Source organism: Coloeus monedula, assembly GCF_965178545.1.
Source record: "Coloeus monedula genome assembly, chromosome: 3".
NCBI classification, from domain to species: Eukaryota; Metazoa; Chordata; class Aves; order Passeriformes; family Corvidae; genus Coloeus; species Coloeus monedula.
In genome coordinates, this window is record NC_138783.1 from 48,908,483 (window position 1) to 48,927,843 (window position 19,361).

The 19,361-nt window shown below is 37.9% G+C and overlaps 1 protein-coding gene across 2 annotated transcripts in view; it reads right to left on the reverse strand.

Annotated features, from left to right (window-relative positions):
- Positions 1 to 2,395: 2,395 nt before the first annotated feature.
- The window catches only part of UBL3 (ubiquitin like 3), a 58,725-nt gene continuing 41,759 nt past the window's right edge, over positions 2,396 to 19,361 (reverse strand). For both annotated transcript variants that reach the window (XM_082278944.1, XM_082278943.1), the window contains 4 exons: positions 12,500 to 12,608; positions 8,889 to 8,975; positions 4,557 to 4,634; positions 2,396 to 4,154 (listed from right to left, as the gene is read on the reverse strand). In XM_082278944.1, the coding sequence (XP_082135070.1) occupies positions 4,102 to 4,154; positions 4,557 to 4,634; positions 8,889 to 8,975; positions 12,500 to 12,608 (327 nt within the window). In that variant the 3' untranslated portion in view covers positions 2,396 to 4,101. The remainder of the gene's footprint in view (positions 4,155 to 4,556; positions 4,635 to 8,888; positions 8,976 to 12,499; positions 12,609 to 19,361) is intronic.

Genomic DNA, 19,361 nt, shown 5'->3' on the forward strand with positions numbered 1-19,361 from the left:
AGATCAGCACTGAATTAATCTTGATGCAGCACCTTAGCAAAGCCTCTAACATTACAGTGGCCGCACTTTCTTCCTCCAGCAGCTGAGCTAATCCCCATGACTGTTTCCACAATCATAATTTTGCTATCCTTTAAGAGAACAGAAGTTGTAGAGTACTTTCATTGCTACCAAGTATTACAGACTCTCAGAATGAGTCAGGTTGGAAGGGACCCCAAGGGGTCATGTGGTTAAACCTCCCTGCTCAAGCAGGGTCATCCCAGAGCACACGGCACAGAATTGCAACCAGGTAGTGCTTGAATGTTTCTGGTGAGGGAGGCTCCACAACCTCTCTGGACAGCCTGTTCCAGTGTGTGGTCACTGCACAGTGAAGAAGTTCTTCCTCATGTTCAGGTGAAACTGCCTGTGCATCGGTTTCTGCCCATTGCCTTCTGTCCTATTGCTCAACACTGCTGAGCAGAGCCTGGATCCATCCTTTGACACCTCCCTCTGGATACTTACAGACACTGATGAGGTCCCCTCCCAGTCACTTCTTCTTGAGACTGAACAGGCCCAGCTCCCTCAGCCTTTCCTCATAAGAGAGATGCTCCAGTCCCCCAGTCATCCTTGTTCTTCTCTGTTGGATCAGCTCCAAGAGCTCCATGTCTCTCTTGTCTTGAGGTGCCCAGAACTGGACACAGCACCCCAGATGTGCCTCACTAGGACTGAGTAGAGAGGCAGGATCACTTCCCGTGACCTGCTGGCACTGCTCTTCCACCCTAATCCACTCCAGGAGACCAATGGCCTTCTTGGCTACAAGGGCACTGCTGGCTCAAGGACAGCCTGTTGTCCACCAGCACCTCCACAGAACTTAGTCCCTCAGCCTGTGCTGGTGCAAGGGGAAGAACTCTGCATATGCCTTTGTAGAATTTCAGACAGTTCCTGCCTGCCCATCCCTCCACTCCGTCAAGGTCCTTCTGAAGGGTTGCACAGCACTCCGGGCTATTGGCCACAATATTACTCCTCATATGTGTGAGTGTTTATGATTGATAACGCACACACAATGGTACAGGAGACAGATGTAGTCCCTTCACAGTGTTTCAGAATAAGAAGAGCTCCAGATCATCCTCTCCTTCCCCTCCTTCATGACATCTATTAACTCATCCATAGGGAGAAGATAATTTCTATCTAGCAGTGAAAATCAAATGTCAAACTCTTCAGTGTATTATCAGACCATCCAACAGCCTGACCCTGAAAAGACTTAGCTTTAATCTTTTTGCGCTGCTAGTATCCACTTGACTCCAATCAAAGTAGAAGAGAAGCATATGTGTGACCTTTAGCAAGGCTGGGAAATGTGGGATTAAGAGCTACTGCTTTTGTTTCAGCAAATACACAAACCACAATACAAAGCATACAAGGCAAAAAGCACACATCTTTTAGCAATCCCCCTGCCCCAGTTTTCCGCCCGCCTCACACCACAACGGAAATGCTCTTCCGGGGCAGAACTCTGACCATTGTTAGGAAAATTCAGGCAAACTGTTCTATCCACTTTCTGCAGGAGTTATTTTGGCATGCTTTAAATGCCAGGCAGTATTTAAGGATTTGCCTGGACATGTGCATATATGGATCTTATTCATCTTAACTAAAGGGAACTCCACATACTTTGCTACAGAACCTCACCAAATACTTTAACTAGAAGCTACTGTATTTTCATGTATTTATTCTAAGAACCTGACTATTTTTTCAAACCAGGATTACATCTCATGCATTCATTTTTCAAAATCAATTTGAAAGACTTGTTTAACTAGCCGAGTATGTCCTGTCTCAGACCATTTCTTTTTCTTGTGCTGTCATAGGCATTTCCCATCTACGTCTGTGTTACTTGGGTGGTCAGCATTTTGGAAAAGGGAAGTCTATCAGACTTTTTTTCTTTTTAAAGAAGAAGGTTTGTGTCCCTACAGTTTCTTATTTAGCAACCACACTGCAGAGCAGAAGGAAATGCCCCCCCTCCAGATTCACTTTGGTAATGAGCACGTAATGGTGTCATCTCAGTTCCCAGCACCTCAAGGGATATGTGTGTGCTCTTTGCTATCAGTAAATGAAGGTTCAAAAACTCACAGTATGAGCACACGGCTCCTGTGAGGCACACAAGGGTGTGACACAGCTGCACATTTGCAACTGCTCATGCTCACATTCCTCTTCAACAGAAAAAAGGCTTCCAGGCCACTTATGAAGTAAAAGGAAAACAAAAATTGAAGTGATAAATCCCTTTAGCATTTTTCAGCAGGTTTTGTGCCCCTCCTTTTTTTTTTAAATAAATAAAATGGAGTTCTTACTCAATTTCCAGATTAAGAAGTACTATTAAAAGCAGTTACAGACCCAATTACAACCCTTGAAACACCACTGAAATGCACTACAATATTCTTTTATTTAGTTTACAGAAGAGTCTATCAGTACAGGTTGCAGAAAGAAAATGTTTAGTGCTATTTACAATTTGTTTTAAAACTCTGCTCTATACAAATTTAATTCTGATCAGTATGAACAATATTTTTGTAAATCTACTGCATATAAAGCATTTCATCAAAGCAGTAACAATGAATAAAATAACCTGTTTACATTTGAATGATGCCAATCATTCGGAAAAACCATTACACAGAACATCTGTAAGAGTTGTGGACACTTAGGTACAGAACACAATGTCAACCTGTGACTCAGTTTTTTAAAGGCTAAAGCTATTTATATGGAATATTGTTCTATTATACTACACGCCAATCTATATTTAACCTCTATAGTTATGTATTTTATAAGATCTTTATTAAATATATTCTACATATATTTGTAATTTCACCCAGGAAGAATTCCTCCCCAGTGAAAAAATATAAAATCTTTTATACTTTTTAATTTTTATTTATTTTTATTTTTTACAGGTTTAGATGAAACTAGCTCATGCTTTAGTGCTGTGCAAATTTCTTTAGCATATCAACGTTTAAATTATTGATATGAAATAAAAGAATGGCATCCTTTTCAATTATGTACGCCTTCAAAAATCAGCTTCTGATTTTAATACCATTGCAAGCACTAATACCAAATGCAGATTACGTAAAGAAACAAAACTAGTACTATGGCAGAAGTTTTTCTTTTTGCTTTTTAAACTTTAATAATTCTCTTGAAATCTCTAATGAGTAAGCATGACACTGGAGTCTAAGGTACAGATGAGAAAAATGACTGAAAAACACCAATTGCCAATATTCAAATACATAAAATTGATTAGTAAATGATGTTTTCTAACATTTATGCACAATAATAAAAGCCTATGAACTACAGGAAACTACCCCTCCCATATTAAGGCTAGGAAATGCACTCTCTGCACTTGTTTGTGCTGTCTGAATAAGCACTCAACTAACACACGAGATCGGAGTGCACACAGTAACAAAAAAATCAGTTTCATCAGCCCTCTACAGAGTGCTTTTAAATTACAGGCACATAGTATTTTTTCTTTGTTGCAGTGAAAATATATATAGTTAGACTTGGTTTAGTTAGTATTCTGTGCCAGTTTGGCCACCGAGGTTGACTTAGGTAGAATTGACTTAACAGTTTTTCCTTTGATTTGGCCATAGGTGAGATTTGTTTTAATTATTAATATACTATTTTCCAGTGTTGCATTATACATTGTGGGTTATTACTAGATGTCTCAAATATTGTTAGAGATTGTTGATGAGAAATATACTGTCAACCATATTTAGTGCAAATTGCATCTAGAAAGCTTGACTGGTTAGATCCGGTTAATGCAGATTTTTGTGGTAGCAAAAGGATTCCTCCTATGGAAAAGAAAACAAACCTTTCTGGAGACTGAATTCTTTCAAAAAGTGATGTACTCTAAGATTATTCAACAAACAAAAAGGAGGAATTGAAAAAAATAAACAATTAAAGTGTTCATAGATCTTTCACTTTAAAAAAAAAAAAAAAAGACTAATGAGACAGTGTTCGTGTATTATTTCAGTTCCATGGATTTACAGACAGGCTCTTCCTACAGGTGTTTGAAGCAAGGTAGGGCCTCTTCTATTCCAGCAGCATGAAAGACAAAGACTATATTACATCACACTTAGCAGGTAAAGCTAACAGGGTTTACAGGATTACACAGCAATTGCTTTCTCCAGTTTTTTCACGGTTCCTTTGACCTGCAAAGAAGAAGGAAGTTTTACTTACATGCCATTTCTAAAGCAATGAGGCTGTTCTGTGTGAGAGTATACTTAATACAAGTCTGTTCTTTACTATTTTCAGTAAAAAATATTTATTGTTATACACATGCATACATAACTGAAAAATAAATCAGGACTAGATTTTCACAATAAAAACAAGAGCTTCTAAGGTCTGAGTAAGTTTCTGCACTAACATAAAAACGCTAAACCAGAAAGTTAATTTCTTAGTTTTCTATAAACATGTACAAGAGCATTCCATTGCCTTCTTCACAAAAGAGCACAAGGACTTGACTTTTCTCTATTATGAAATACTCAAAAAGCCTGTAAGAGACCTGACCACTTTGCCATGTACTCGAGTAAGAAATTCCTCTAATGCCCTACCTTGAGAGTTTGGTTCTGGCAGTGTCTCTCTAGCCACCAAATGCATCACTGTTGTTTTGCCAAAAGGGAGTTTTAATGCTGCAAAAGGAGAAAGGGAGAATAATTAACACATTACATCAGTCTTTTTTTCTCCAAAATACCCAATTGAAACTAACTGTAATTGGATTAGCACCTGTTCAAAAGTTCATACTGTTGGGTTTGAACTGCTTACTGGTTGAAGTTCAGTAAATCAGGGACTCAGGGCACGAAAAGAATCACTTAAAACACTGCATTCTTAGAGACATGATATTCCTGTTAGGAAACTTAGCCTTCCTCTTCTGAGTAAAAAGTGAGGTGGGCATTCATGCCAAGACTCAGGTGTTAAGCATTCTTTAATAATAAGGATGCAAAGAAGTTGCTAATTCAGCCACCAAGTTGTTATTCCTGAGATACCAAAACACTGAACCTCTACTACAGAACAGATTTTCCTAAAATACATTTTGATCCATGACACAGATTCTTTGAAATACAAAATGTCTGCATCTTGCCTTTTAATACTAATCTGTAACATCAGCTGCATGTGAAAAATACCAAATTTAAAGCTTTTTACATTAGCTACAGTAGTTCTCACAGTGCTGCCTTTGTGAGCTTTAGCAACAAAAAATTTTTAAAAATGGTCCTTTCCACAATTCCTTCTGCTTGTGTCTGAAACTAAAATGATAATTTTTAAATTCCAATTTAAGTATACAAATACATTGTATACTTAGAGTATCTTCCTTGATTGTTTTTCTGAGAAATACAAGGCAAGGATGCTCTAAATTTTGTCCTTTCCACCTTACAGTGGAAAAAAAAGTCGGTGATAAATTTAACAAGAATTTAATCCTTAATACAAAAATAATTCTGATTTGAGTAGAATTTGTCCTATCAAACTCAAGTTACAGCTTTTGTTTTCACATACAGTGAAATGGCATTTTAAGTGAATAGATGAATAATGAATGGCCAATAAACCTGAAGGCAACTGAAGTGAAAAATGTCTCTGTTTTACACTACAGCACAGATTAAAGATTCACTAATAAAAACATAAACCCAGTATTTAGTAATTAGGTGTATTCAATACAAGCCTCGCTACAAGACTGCTATTAAAATCATGTTTGTTGCCTACATATTTATTTGAAGAAATGCAAATTATGATTAAAACACAGGTCCAAACACAGGTGTAAGCACACGAAGTGATACAGAACTCCACAAGATTCTTTGAAGCAGCTGTACTTTGGGAATAGTGATCTCTATGGAAAGGCAAATCTGAAAGTTTCTTAGTTTACTTGAAGCACTGCCTGTGCCTGCAACTAGAAGCTATTGATAGCTTGAAGTCTGACAAAGATGATGTATTTTGAGTACTTGGTACCATGACACAACTGAAAAGTCTAACAGACTGTTAATATGCTCTTTGCAAACTCCATGGAAAAGGATTGTCTTCATAACAAACTCTTGAATTACAAAATAATCACATTGAGAACATCTTTCATTATATCAACACATTTCAGGACACTTGATTAGTGAGTTGTGGAGATTAACTATTTACAGTAATCAAGTAGAACTATGCTAATATTTACATCAACTACTTTCAGCTACTAGTTTGCACAGTTTACACAAGTTCTTGCTAGAAATTTCCAGCTTCTTGTTTGGAGCACCATGACACCATCTGAGCAGCCTAACCTATGCTCAGTAATCCTTTCTTGCTCTTCTCTTTGTGCTTTCACGCCTTTCTCTCACTAAAAGCAAAATTGTATTTAATTCCTTTCCCAACTACTCAATTCCATTGTTTTTCTGTAGTTTCTATCGTCAGAACTTACTTTTCACCCCCTTTTGGAATGTGGATGGCATATGGCAGGTTGACTTCCCTTCCCCAATAAATAAGGAAGCAAATGCTGCTGATTACCACTATCTACCAAGAAATGGAGAACTGTTGATTATGTATTACTTCCCTAATTAATATTATTTGAAATGCAAACTGCAAAACAAATATTTAGCTAAAGGATTAAATTTCCTGTTGGAAGCTGAACAACAGACTGCCTTGCTAGGCAACTCCCCAGCACTTTGCACAGGTAGGACACAACAAAACAGTGTGGCTCAAGCCCTGCAGGCAAGAGCAGCGCAGCTTTACAGAGGGGTCTGTTCTACCCTGCTTCCAGTGCCATTAGCTCTGCTGTTCTTGTAGTGACAGTCCATTCAGAGAAGCTATCAAAAGGGATGCTTTCTTGAAAATAAAATTTTTCACTCAAAACCACTTTCTCCTATCAATTTCTCATTTTTGAGCCATCTTAGTTTATAGGAGTCTCAAATTCAGAAGCCACTACACAGACATGTAAGGTAAAAGTGAACAAAAATGTGCTCCAGTTAAAAAAGAAAACACCAAACTGTTTCCTTGGAAACTTTTGTGTCACTGGATGATAAAGTGATTTTCAGTAGGTCAAAATTCCAGTCAATATTTCCTAATCACCTAAAGCAAATATAACACTAAGTGCTATAACTCAGTCAAAGAGAGCTACAGCTAGAAAAGCTTAAAGAAAGTGTATTATAATAGTATAAGAAACTAAATATTGTGTTTAGCAAGAAATTTCCTCCCTCCCCTCCTCCACCTCCCTTTTAAAGGTAACTAGTTCACTTAGGGCTACCTCTAATGAACACCACAAACTGAAGTAAGAGTCTTTTCAGGCTGTTTCATGAATTCCTGTTCCCCTTTCAGCTGTGTAATCTTACTCCTGATAACTTCATTAGTACTGAAGTTAAGCCAATGTTTTAGGGATTCTTTTTCTTAAAACAATACAGCAACAAAAATATTTTTGAAAAACACTAATATACATGTAAGATCCCTGGGGTAAAAACATGATGATTAAATCGCAACGCATGAACGATTAAGAATGAACTAAAATGCCCTGAACCCAAGCAAGTGTTCAAAATTCATAGACCTAAGTTAATGCAAGAGTCAGCAGCATGCAGCTATTATTTTTCAGCTTAACTCATTAAATAATATATTAAATATATTAAACAAATATTCAACATTTTCTTAGGTTTAGACAAATGTTATTAAAGGGAAAAAATACTGGTGGTGAAGAGCAACACTCAGATGAATGGCGAAGTAAATCCCATTTAACTATCCTTGCCTGGAAATGTAGGGTAAGACTAGCATCTTTAATTGCAGAGATGATCCAAGACTTAACATTTGTCTTTCAACTCTACTCCAACTGCTACTAGCTGCACTCACTGTCACCTGGTGAAAATACAAATTAAAGAGTGAATAAAAATTTCAGAGTTCTTCCAGCTGAGCTGACAATGATCTTGTTTGTATATATAGAAGCATTAAAAATTTATATATGTGGAGAGTAAATCTATTCTATAAGTACGTCACTAGGCAACACTGGGAATGGTAGAAAGTGAATCAATAGGTGTATCATCCCAGTCAATTCTTCATGGAACATCACCATAAGCAGTCCAGAAATACTATTTTCAGATTCCTCTTAATTTCAAAACCATTTCATTGGTGATTTTGTATTATATTACATTGTCCTTTCTGTATTGCATCCAGGTACCAAACCATGAATAATTTGAACACACAAAGTAGGAACATTAATTTGTTTTTAAACTGGTACAGAATGGAGAGGCTCATAATGTTTAGTCATTGATACAGCTGATATTCCCATTGGCAAATGCTACCTACAAAAGGAAAGATGACTTAACAAATGTGTGTCACACCTCTATCAAGGGTTTCCACCAAAACGCGTAATTGTGGGGAAACAGTTGCCACGAGAGGGCACAGTTGAATTACATTTCCGTAGCAAACGCAGTGAAGCCATTTACTGTTGTTTTCACATAACTATGCAATTGTATCCCTGGGAGAGCATTGGACAGCAAGAATGCTTCCCCTCATTCTCATTCATAGGGTGTCTTCCTGCATTGCACTAAGATTTAAAGTATTGTTTGACCAATTTTCATAAAGTTTATCAAGCATTTTAAAATACTTCAGATATTTATTAAGTAGCTTGTCCTGCAAACGCAGTGTAAGAGAGGTGGAACAAAATATTCAATTTAGAGTGACAACAAATAAAAGCAGCACTACAGTTTCTTTGTGTGAGAGGAGGCTTGACTTAGCAGGTGGTACCTCGCAAAGTTTAACAACACATGGTAACAAGATGGAAAAATATGCAATAAGGTACAATGTCACTCTATGCACAAGAAAAACAGTATAAAGCAAGCCATACTGTGATCTTGAACAGTAAAGTAGTATTCACTGAACCATAAATAAATATCCCCTTTGCCTAACTGTAACATGTATAATAAAAATTATTTTCATACCTCCTAATGTCACATTGCCATGAAGAAACCTCCCTTGATAAATAAGCCGCAAGATATTTGGACTGCTGACTTGTTCTTCTTCCCAGTCTGAAGAGAGAGAGAATTTCCACAGTTACATTGTGATAAAAACATCTTTTGTTATTTCTCTCACCTTTACCCAGGAAGAAAATTGGGAACAGGACTCTTTTGCTTAAAACAATAAAGAGAGATCACAGGCTGAAGGTACAGGAAGGTAATTCAAGACCAGCACTCAAAGTCTATTCTTGAATTTATTATTTGACACTGGGCATTCAAACACGGAATTTTATGTCTGCAAGTATAAATATTACTGATGTCACAGACTGCAGGATATATTTAGCACATACACAAGTCCTAAAGAAAATATTTCATACATGCAAATTGCTTCCTGGTTCTTGATACCCAGGCCATTCTGAAGTTTCCCAAGCCATGCACCCCGTCACCAGCTAACTGACTAACTGGAGCTGCTCTCCAGCAATGGGAAGCTGCCGCACACAGAGCAAGCGCGCATGTGATGGGTCACTTGAAACAGGACTCTGAGATCACAGCGCTGAAAAAAGCTCCGGAGGCAGCTCAGCACCGTTCGATGATGGCCAGATCCAACCAGTTCCATGGCTGGAGGGGGCAGGGACCTGAGCAGCCCCCGACTGCCACCACAGAGCCAGAACAGAGGCTCTCTCAGGGCAGACACCCACCAATACATTTTAAGGAGCTTCCCCAAGGCTGATCCATGGATGTTTTTATATGGCAAACCGTGGTTCGAAAAAAAGCAAGCATGCATTTTCCTATAATGCTTAAGCCATCATAAATAGATTATAAGCTTAAATGGTCTTTTCCTACTCTTTTTCCATTCCCTGTCACAATGTGAAGAACAACTAAATATGCACTTTGCTTTCAGAACAAGTATCATAAAGCCTTGAAATGTTGAATTTAAATGGTCTCTCTGGGAATACAGTGTCTTCTGTTTCTTAGATGACCAAATATCTGGCAACAGTTGTTCACAAATGTTCTCTCTTTCTGCTTGTAGTGTTTATATAGCAAAATCAATATTCAGCAAGGGATCAGGACAAGCCACAGAAACCAACCTGTTCACTGGGAACATACAATTAACATACGGGCAGTAGCAACTGGCACCACAAAAGGAGAGGAACTGAAAAGGATAGAAGGGGAAGCATTTGAAACAAAAGCCATGGCTGCAGAGCGTACAGAGAGGCATCTGGTGCAAAAAGCAAGCAGGCAGAGACGTGGGCAGCAGGAGCCATCTCAGCCCCAGACCACGGCAGGGGCAAGGCACCAACAGCAGAAGCTGCAACACTCCCAGGTGCTCCCACGTGCCTAGTTTATAAGATTAGATTAAATTAGGCAACCAAAGCTATTTGAATTTCAAGTATTTCCACTTAGGGTGTGATTCAATTGTCTTGCAATTCAAGCACATGCCCATTCTGCTATGCTGTGGAGTGGGCTACATTAAGGATCTGAATTATCACACTGCTACCATAACAGTTTTATTTTTTTTTTACTCCATACAGTCTGAACTCCACTATACTGTGGCTGTAAAGAGCAGAAATCCAGCCAATTGACAGTGCCATAATGATGTAAAACCACAACCAAAAGAAGACAGACTAGATTTTGGCACAGGTATTTTCTCACTGTTAAGCTGCCAAGTTACCCATCCTTTTAATTTCTGCTTCTTGGCTGGAAGTCTGAAACATTTCTTTCTGACATGAATTCAAATTTTAATTTCCACCGATGACTTAATGGGCCAAGGAAACACTGAATCTTTTTTTTTTTTTTTTTTAAAGTTCAGATAATTGGTCTACAAGAAAGATGTTAATATTATTTAGAAGAAAATGGGGAGGGGAAGAAGAGAACAGGTAACTATCTAGATGATATGCATTAAAATAAATTTGGTGTTTTCTACTGCAAATAAAGAGATCCTTAATTAAAAACTGTATTGCCAAAAGAGGTGGGGAGAAGTTTGCCTTAATCCTGCCAGTATGTGACTAAGGTTATTTCATCCCTTTTTTCCCCCACAAGATCATGACAAGTCAAAATGGTGGTAAAAATAATTGCATCATCTGTGTTTCAAGGATACTTTAGTCCTCATCAAGATTTCTCAGTCCTGTGGCAAAGAGGAGCACTCTCAGTCTAAAAACAGCTAATGGGCTAATGCTTGTGAAAATCTGTATGATATTCTGAAGTGAGGGGGGGTTTTTTTCTGTCTTTTAAATTGAGACTATTCTTCTTTGCAAATTAAATATTCATCAAAATTTAGAGCACTCCCTCAGGACAGCAAGTATTTGAACCGAGGTTTCCATGTCTGGTTCTACTTTTTTTTAAGGAAGAGACTTTAAAGTCTGGGTTTCTTCCCAACTCTAAACTCAGAATCTGCAACTTTCAAGCTCTTCACAAGACTCTGACCATGACATCACGTGCTCAGGCATAAACTTGAGTAAGAAAAAAAAATCCAGTTCTGCCTTTACTAATCCAGATAAATGTACACAAAGAACATTTGGTTATGACAACTATGTTATAGGCACACATTAAAAAATGTACAGCACAGATGCAATGTTAACCTATTTTTTGAAGTGTTTTACATCTGTATCTAATACTTCAGAAGACTTAAAACCTCCTCTTTCATTACATATTTTACTAAATACATAATACTGCATCCCAGAAAACTGAACTTTTTTCCTGACCTCAAAGAACAGTTTAAGGCCTAAAATACTGATTATCAACATTAACTTTTTGGCATAAATGATCATCCACCATATGTCTTTGACAAAAGCACCACAGAAACAGATAGTGCAATGTTTTAGTTTGCCTAAATAGTAGTCTTTTTAACATCAAAACAGTAACCCAAATGAAGTCCTGTACCAAAAGAAGCATTTTCTTTCATCGTATGTAATGCTATGTCTGTGTTTTGGCTATTTTCCCATGAAATCATAGTCGGGGAGAACAGAACCACTTTGTTTTGGGGAACTATTCACATATGTGAATACACATCTTAAGTTCTCAAGCCCATTTTCCAAAGCCAGTATTCCTGCACGACACCAAGTACATTCACATAAACAACATCCAGTCTTTTAATGTCTCTTAAAATGGGCTTTTATATTTCTTTTTTTTTTCCTGGAAAAATATCAGTATTACAGATCCTTTCCAAGATAAGGCAGTAAGGAAAAAGTACTTCAGACTCAATTTCACTAATGCATTCCTGTGACTTCCCGTGTTTTATTTTAGCTGTCCTCACGTAAGAGGTTTTATATCTCCAACATTTCCTCACACTTACTAGATCCTCTAACATCAAGAAAAGTGTTGAAAGATAGGGGGAAAGAAGTACTGCAATTTGGGGAAGCAAATTTTAGAAATAAAGTAGGAAACAGTCCTGACGTCTAAAAATCTGCCCAACTGAAGGAACTGTGAAAAAGAAGGCAAGACAACTGTATTTCTGCATAAATCTTTGTCCAGATAGTGAATAAAAACACTTAATTTGAATGTTGATCACGGAGATCAGTTTATCGACACTTTAGTCAGAATATACAGCGAAGCTCCTTGCTCACCAGGTAAAAAGCCAAAGCCACTCAGCTACTCACCCATTGGCCAGTTGTCATACACATGTTTTGCAATATCTGCAGCAGAGTCATTCGGTGAAAACAGGAACTCTTTTGTTTTCCCGCTTACCAAGATGAGGCGCAAATTTATCTGGTAAAAAAACCCCAAGACATCAGTATTAGGAAAGCTTACAGAGAAGACTTAATTTTTTTATTTTTTTACAGGTACTAAAAAATTGTTGTTGGTTTTGGAAGACTGATCCAAATGATTTGAGAAAACAGTTTAACATGTTAACATATGTTAAAAAGAGGGTCAAAGAGGTCAGTAAAATGTTGTTCACATACCCATAATCTAGGAAGATTAAATTCTAACAGCTGGCATTTTTGATTATAAACATCGGAAGATTCTGTTAGTGATTGAATCAACTGTGCCAGTAAAAAATAGCTTTCAATAGGGTAGAAACATGTTCTAGCAAGGACACATAAGCAACTCCTGAATGAAGAGGAAAAATATAAACCTGAAAAATTAACTTAAATGGAGAGCATTCAAATATCAAAATCTGCTCCTGAATAGCCTGTGAGCCTAAATAAAAGCCCTAGAACGCTCCCTCCCGATCTCAGCCAGTGCAGCTACAAAACACCAGGGAGTCAGACAGCATCCTTCCTTGCTCCCAGCTGCCACAAAGTTTGAATCCCTCTGCCAGTCTTCTAAATCCAAAACTTCGTCCCACCACTTGTCTTTCACTACAAGCAAAGTGAGGTCCACATGCAGCACAGTAATAACATCCCACCATAATTTTTCTTTGGTTAATTTCCTCCATGTAACCACCAGCACCTTCAGCCATAATTTTCCTCTCTTCTTTTTGCAAATTACTGAATATAATTTCTTTTCCATATAGCATTAAAATAACACACATAAAGAGCTCAGTATGACATTATTTACAATGCAAAAGAGATTAAATTTTGGCTCCTCAAGCGACTGTTAGCAAGGTCACAAAATATGTTTGGGTAGCTAGCACTCAGCAATGCCCATGGCAAGCAGGAGTCTAGCTGCTGTTGTACTTCGACCTACAAGCCCACATTTCATCAACTTGCAGTGAGACTTCAGCAGACTAACTGCTTGGATACTTTTTTCCAAGTCACACTCTCAAGCTGTAGCTCTCACTTTAAGGCAAGCTGCAACAAAGCTTTCTTTGTTGGAATTCAGTAAACTGTTTTCTACATCCAATACCAAGTGAAAAATGTACAGCAATGTCCAAGTTTTCTAGACTTCTTGAAAAGATCTCAGTGCATCATATCCATCGAACATGACAGCTCTGCCTCAGCTACCTACTCTCCACTTATTTCAGAAGGTCTTTAGGCAGCTCATCTATTCCGTCTTGAATGCTTTGGCTTGGATTCATCCTACCTATCTTTAAGCACCTAATGGAAGTATCTCTATCATCCAGCACACTTCAAGGTCAATGAAGGAAATGACCCCTCCTAAAAGCAATTCAGTCTCTATTTCAAAGTGTAGCAAGTACAAAAAGAGTGGGCATAAAAGGCTAGGTTCTCCTCCCTGTCCTCTTACTAACACCCTTCAGAAAAAACAAGTTCTCCCATTAGCCCAGGAAAGCAGCCAAGTGGCAACTGTCTCTAAGAAAGCACCATGGCCACTCCAAGAGTATCACTGCATACCAGGAAATCACAAAAAAAACTTGAAGGAGAGAAACTGAGGAAATGTTGTTTTGTCAAAGACAATTCTTCATAAAATTCAGAATACATTTGGCTATACACATTAAAGTTTTGTTTTCTTGGAAATCTCCACAATGATTAAGGAATTATTTTCAAATTGCAACAATATTTAGCAGAAAAAGCAGATCAAGTTCTACAATTCCTGTTTACTCCAAAAACCTGACTACTGTGATGAACTACAGCTACAAAAATTTGTTGGACTATGTTCAGGTGTTGTTTTGCTTATATTTTCAGTTTCAGTACTTCCCCTCCCTTCACTATCTCCATTTGTGTATGTATAGACAACACTTACATATATAGCTCCTTTAGCCGGACTACCCTAGATAAGCTCTTCAAGCTTTCTCTAGTGAGACACCTATTCCCTCTTTCATCCTAGGAGCCTGTCTCTGCACAATTTCTTCTATTTTCTCCTCAAACAAATGACTATTTCTGAAGCATATTAAATGATATCTCTCCAGATGCTTCTGTAACACCACCAGTAATTTCCTCTGTCTACTGAAAACATCTTCTGTGACTGTGTCCCAAGAGCACGTATACCTTCTTCATAACTGCACCACACTGTTTGCTCAGTACTCTTTTGTGCCCTTTTCTACTTTGATCCTTTCAATTATTCAGCCTCCAAGCTTTTATCTTGACTGTATCACCCTAAAGCACACAGGTCCAAATTTCATCCCACTCCTATTACTCCATCCCTCAGAGAGAAAGGAGGCTAGGTGTGAAGAAGTATTCTGCATCATAAAGATGTTTCAGATTTCCCCCATGTCTGGGCACCAGACCTAAGAAATCCCCCCCAAAGTTCTTCCTCTCTACATTACAAGCACTTTTCAAACTTCATGTCATCAATGAATTCTACCAGCAAGACGTCTTTACACTTACCTTTGTCTTTAAATGACTCAGGAAACATCAAAATTCATCTGACAGTTGGTTCATAATGAATCTAATAAGAAGCTCTCTCTGAGCTGCCTCCCACCCCCCTCAGCTAGGTCCTTTATAGTAGGCTCACAGACACACAGTTTTCTAATACATTTTAATTTCTCCTATTTAACCAACAGTTTGCAAAACAGCACCACATCAGTTACCAAGTACATATTCAGATGACACTACAAAAATGTGCATGTAGAAAGTAAGTTCTTTTCATCTGGCTTTTGGAAGTGCTGTGTACTGCATTTGATTCCACTCTCTCCATACTTCATTATCTTTAATATTTTTTAAGCATTAATGCACCTTATTACAATACCAACATACCGCCAAAAATTTAGGAAATTCAGACTGCATCATGAAGTGTTACTTGTACTTGGAATGGGCTGCCTGTTTAAAAGAACAAACAAACCAACCTCAAATTTTCAGCACCAGTGCCTACTGTAGCCTCTTCACCAGCAGCCCATGTGCCTCTCACTCCAATTCCCCATATCCATTTCCTATACCCTAACTGGCTCATTAGACTCCCCCTTAGCTTGCTCCCTCTGGCTAAGCAGTTCCCAAACTCTGAATTTATACCGTTTATGTAAGGATTTATTTTGCTTCATCTGTGTGTAGTTTACCTGTGTTGGGGGTTGCCTGGTTTGAAGACCATAACACTTTGCAGGCAGGAGACATAATACCAAACCATGCACTCCCTAGAACTACCTGATTTGGATCCTACAAGGAGATGACTAAAAAAAACCCTAAAAGATTAGCCCTGCTCAGCACTTAAAAGCATGATTATGGCACAGCATTAACATAGAAGTGAAGTTCTTCTACCATAACATTAGGGAGACACATTTCTTTTTATTCTCATTACTGACTTTTTAGATTACCAGCCACACTAAAGTGAATACAAAAAGGAGATGAATATCACTGAAAAATAATCAAAACTAACTTGGCTTCCTGAAAAATATGATTAAGTCATATCTCTGCAGTTAATATACACCAAAAAAATCAATATAAGCAACATGGCAGGGGGGAAAAAAAGAGTGAGAAATGTTCGATCCTTCTTTCCCCCTACCTCTCCAAGAGTTCTCATTGCTGAAGAGCATTTCTTATAGTCTTACTGTGAAATATACAAGGCACAGTGAGATAAGATAATCATTTTACAGGGTATATTACAAAGTATGTGTAAAATGCAGGATATATATTTTCATTTTTAAAAAAATCACCACATATCAGCAGAAGCCCAAAATGAATTTTTAAGTCAACCAAGCAGGTGTTACATCAAGTGCAAAGAAACAGCTGTTCTAATGAAAGGTTCAAGTATTTTCTTATTTATAGTACAGCATGCCACTGACATATTTAGTTTGCATGTTTCTCTCTCTCTCTCTCTCTCTGTATGTATATATATATTTATGTTTCTTAATCTTGACTTGAAAGAATCTGAGTCTTGAGTTGTGCATCACATTACCCCAAAGGGTTTGAAGCAAATAATCCCACAATTTGCCTTCAAATTTAGAGTCTAATCTCATTTCCCTCAAAAATATTAGGAAATTTAACAACTTGCAACTGCTGTACTACTTAATTTTGCAAACGAACTATAGGGTATCTGAAAAAAATATTTCTGGCAAAATTCCAGAAAGCTCAGAACTAAAAGAAGAAAGAAAAAAAAAAGAGCATATGTGTATATACATTTACTCAAAGTGTAGAAAAAAGTCTTGGCTAGGTAGAGAAATTTTGACACAAAAGCATCAAATTATAATTTTTCAAGTTAAGAAAGGAGTCTTAGTAATCTTAGCTATCCTGTATCCTATTTCCTACATTAAAAGCCACCAAGGAGGTTGCATCTGTACCCACTGTAACCCTAAAATCCCTCCACCTATTCTTGTCAAGTGTCTTGGTCTCAAGAGACTTCTGCAATTCTCAGGGCCTTGAGAAGTTCGTTCTTCAACCGGGGATGTTACAACTGTCCTGATTATGGTTTTTCTTTTCTTCAGGGTACCAAAGGGAGTTCCAGCCTTTTGCTACAACCAAGTGATACGGACCACATCCTCACGCTTCCGCATTGTAGTACCAACTGCAGCGTTACTGCTGAAAGCAGTCAAGGGCAGCCAGACTATCAGAAGAAGGATTAAATACAATTTGCAGACTACATCCCCTCTGCACAGTTATGTAATAGCACATTCTGTTTGTGATCTCGAGCATGCAAACCTCACCCTCTCCCTCCCACCCCAATCTCATAATCACAGCTCCAGTAACTACCCCATCAGCTGCACTGCATACACAATAAAAATTTTCAGTGTAGATTATATTCTGCAAAAAAACCCAACCCACCACCAAATAGAAAACCACCCCCAAAAAATACTATATTTATGAAAAGATTATAGTAATAACTGTAACCACAATTTTTGGAAGAGAAATTTGGGTCACATATATGCTGACGTAGAATAAATGGTTTTTTCTTTGTTCTAGGCATGCAAAGTTTGTTCATTCTTAAAGGCATACCTACAGAACATCTTAGTGCCACAAGTGCTTCTAATTTCACAGCTAATGTTAAATAACTGGGAAGTCACTTTAACATTAATAAACATTGTGTAGGGTGTAAATCTCGTTTCTTAATGTTTCACTGACTTCCCATCTATTCAGTTAAACAAGTTACTTTGTTATCAATTCTATGTTCCATCCAGTAACAGCTTACGATTGCTCCTCATCTTACAATTAAAATGCAGAGAAGGAAAGGTGTCATATCAGCACATGCTATGCAGCCCCAAGTTTAAACTAAGTGCTTTTCTTTAGCTGTTTTAAGATTGAAATACATACACAAAACAATTTTTTCTTCAACATCCAATACACTTACTTTCTAATTGAAGTTCATTATTGTAAGAAATAACTTGGTTCTCTAAAGACACATTAAGGTTTCCTAATGGCTCTAGGCCAAAGAGAAACCTCCCAGCTCCACTTTTGTGACTGAATTCCACCAGATTTACAAACGAAGTTGAACCAAGCCCAAATAATAGTCTAAGCATCACAGCAGCATCACACAAGCCAAGTCAGCAGGGACCTGCAGGTTCTAGACACCAGGTCATTCCTGGAAATGCATCCACCTGAATATAATGAAGAACTTCAGTTTTTACATGCCCTGGAAGGCTGTTGTAGACCCTGAGCTGCTTCACTGAGTGATTTCTTCTCATTCCCAGCTTAAATTTATTCTTGAATAGGTTACATTCACTGATGCCCCACCTACATCACACTTTAGCCAAAAAAAACCTTGGGGTTTTGACAGCTTTCTTTTGCATCTGCAGACAAGGACACACTTTGCTAAAATTAACAAGCAAAGGTTTTCCTCATTAAAGGGCTGGCCCTTGGTGGGAACACTGTCTACAAAGTTCTGAAGCACATCAATAGAGATTAAGGTAACTGGGCTTGGGTAGGCCTGGAGGGGACCTATTAGCAGCATTCCCACACCTGAATTACCAAAACAAGGACCTCTTTACTGAGGTCCAAGACAGAAGACCAGTGGACAATGGTCATAAATGGAAACAAGAGACTCTGAACTGTGATAGGGTAAAAAGTTTTCACCCTGAGAATCTCAAAACAGTGGTCACTCAGAGATGCTCTGGAAGCTCTGGCCTTGTGGATTTTCCAGGTCCAACCGACAAAGCCCCAAGCAATCCAGTCTGAATTCAATGGTGACCCTGCTTCCAGTAGGAGCTTGGGCTAGAAAATTGCTCAAGGTCCTTTCCAAAGTGAATGATTCCACAATCCACTTTAATCCATATCTGCTTTAGTTTTGTTTAAACTTTCTTAAGTATGCATAATTAGAATGATACACAGTATTTCCGGAATTTATAAAATGCTACTAGAACCTCCTTAAATCAACTGCAAAAGCCTCTCCATTTTCAATACAAATACCACAACTGTCTTACATTTCTAATGCAGTAATCTTGCAATGCTCTTCTCTAGCCCAGCTGCTTCTATGACATAAGCTTTCAAGCTTGCATTTCAAAATACAGCTTTTAACCACCCATGATGTACAGGATATTTTTATTTTAATTCAATTAATTCTGTTCCTATTAATTCAGTCTTTGGGATAATCCCATCTCCACACAACACCACAATCATCTTCTACAGTACTCATCATCAACAAATTTCATCAGCATACTGATTTTCCTTGTCCTAGTGGCATAAATGAAAACATTACAAAGACAGCTGGTCCCAAAATTATCTTTAAGGAATTCCACTGAGCACGACTGACAGCCTGACA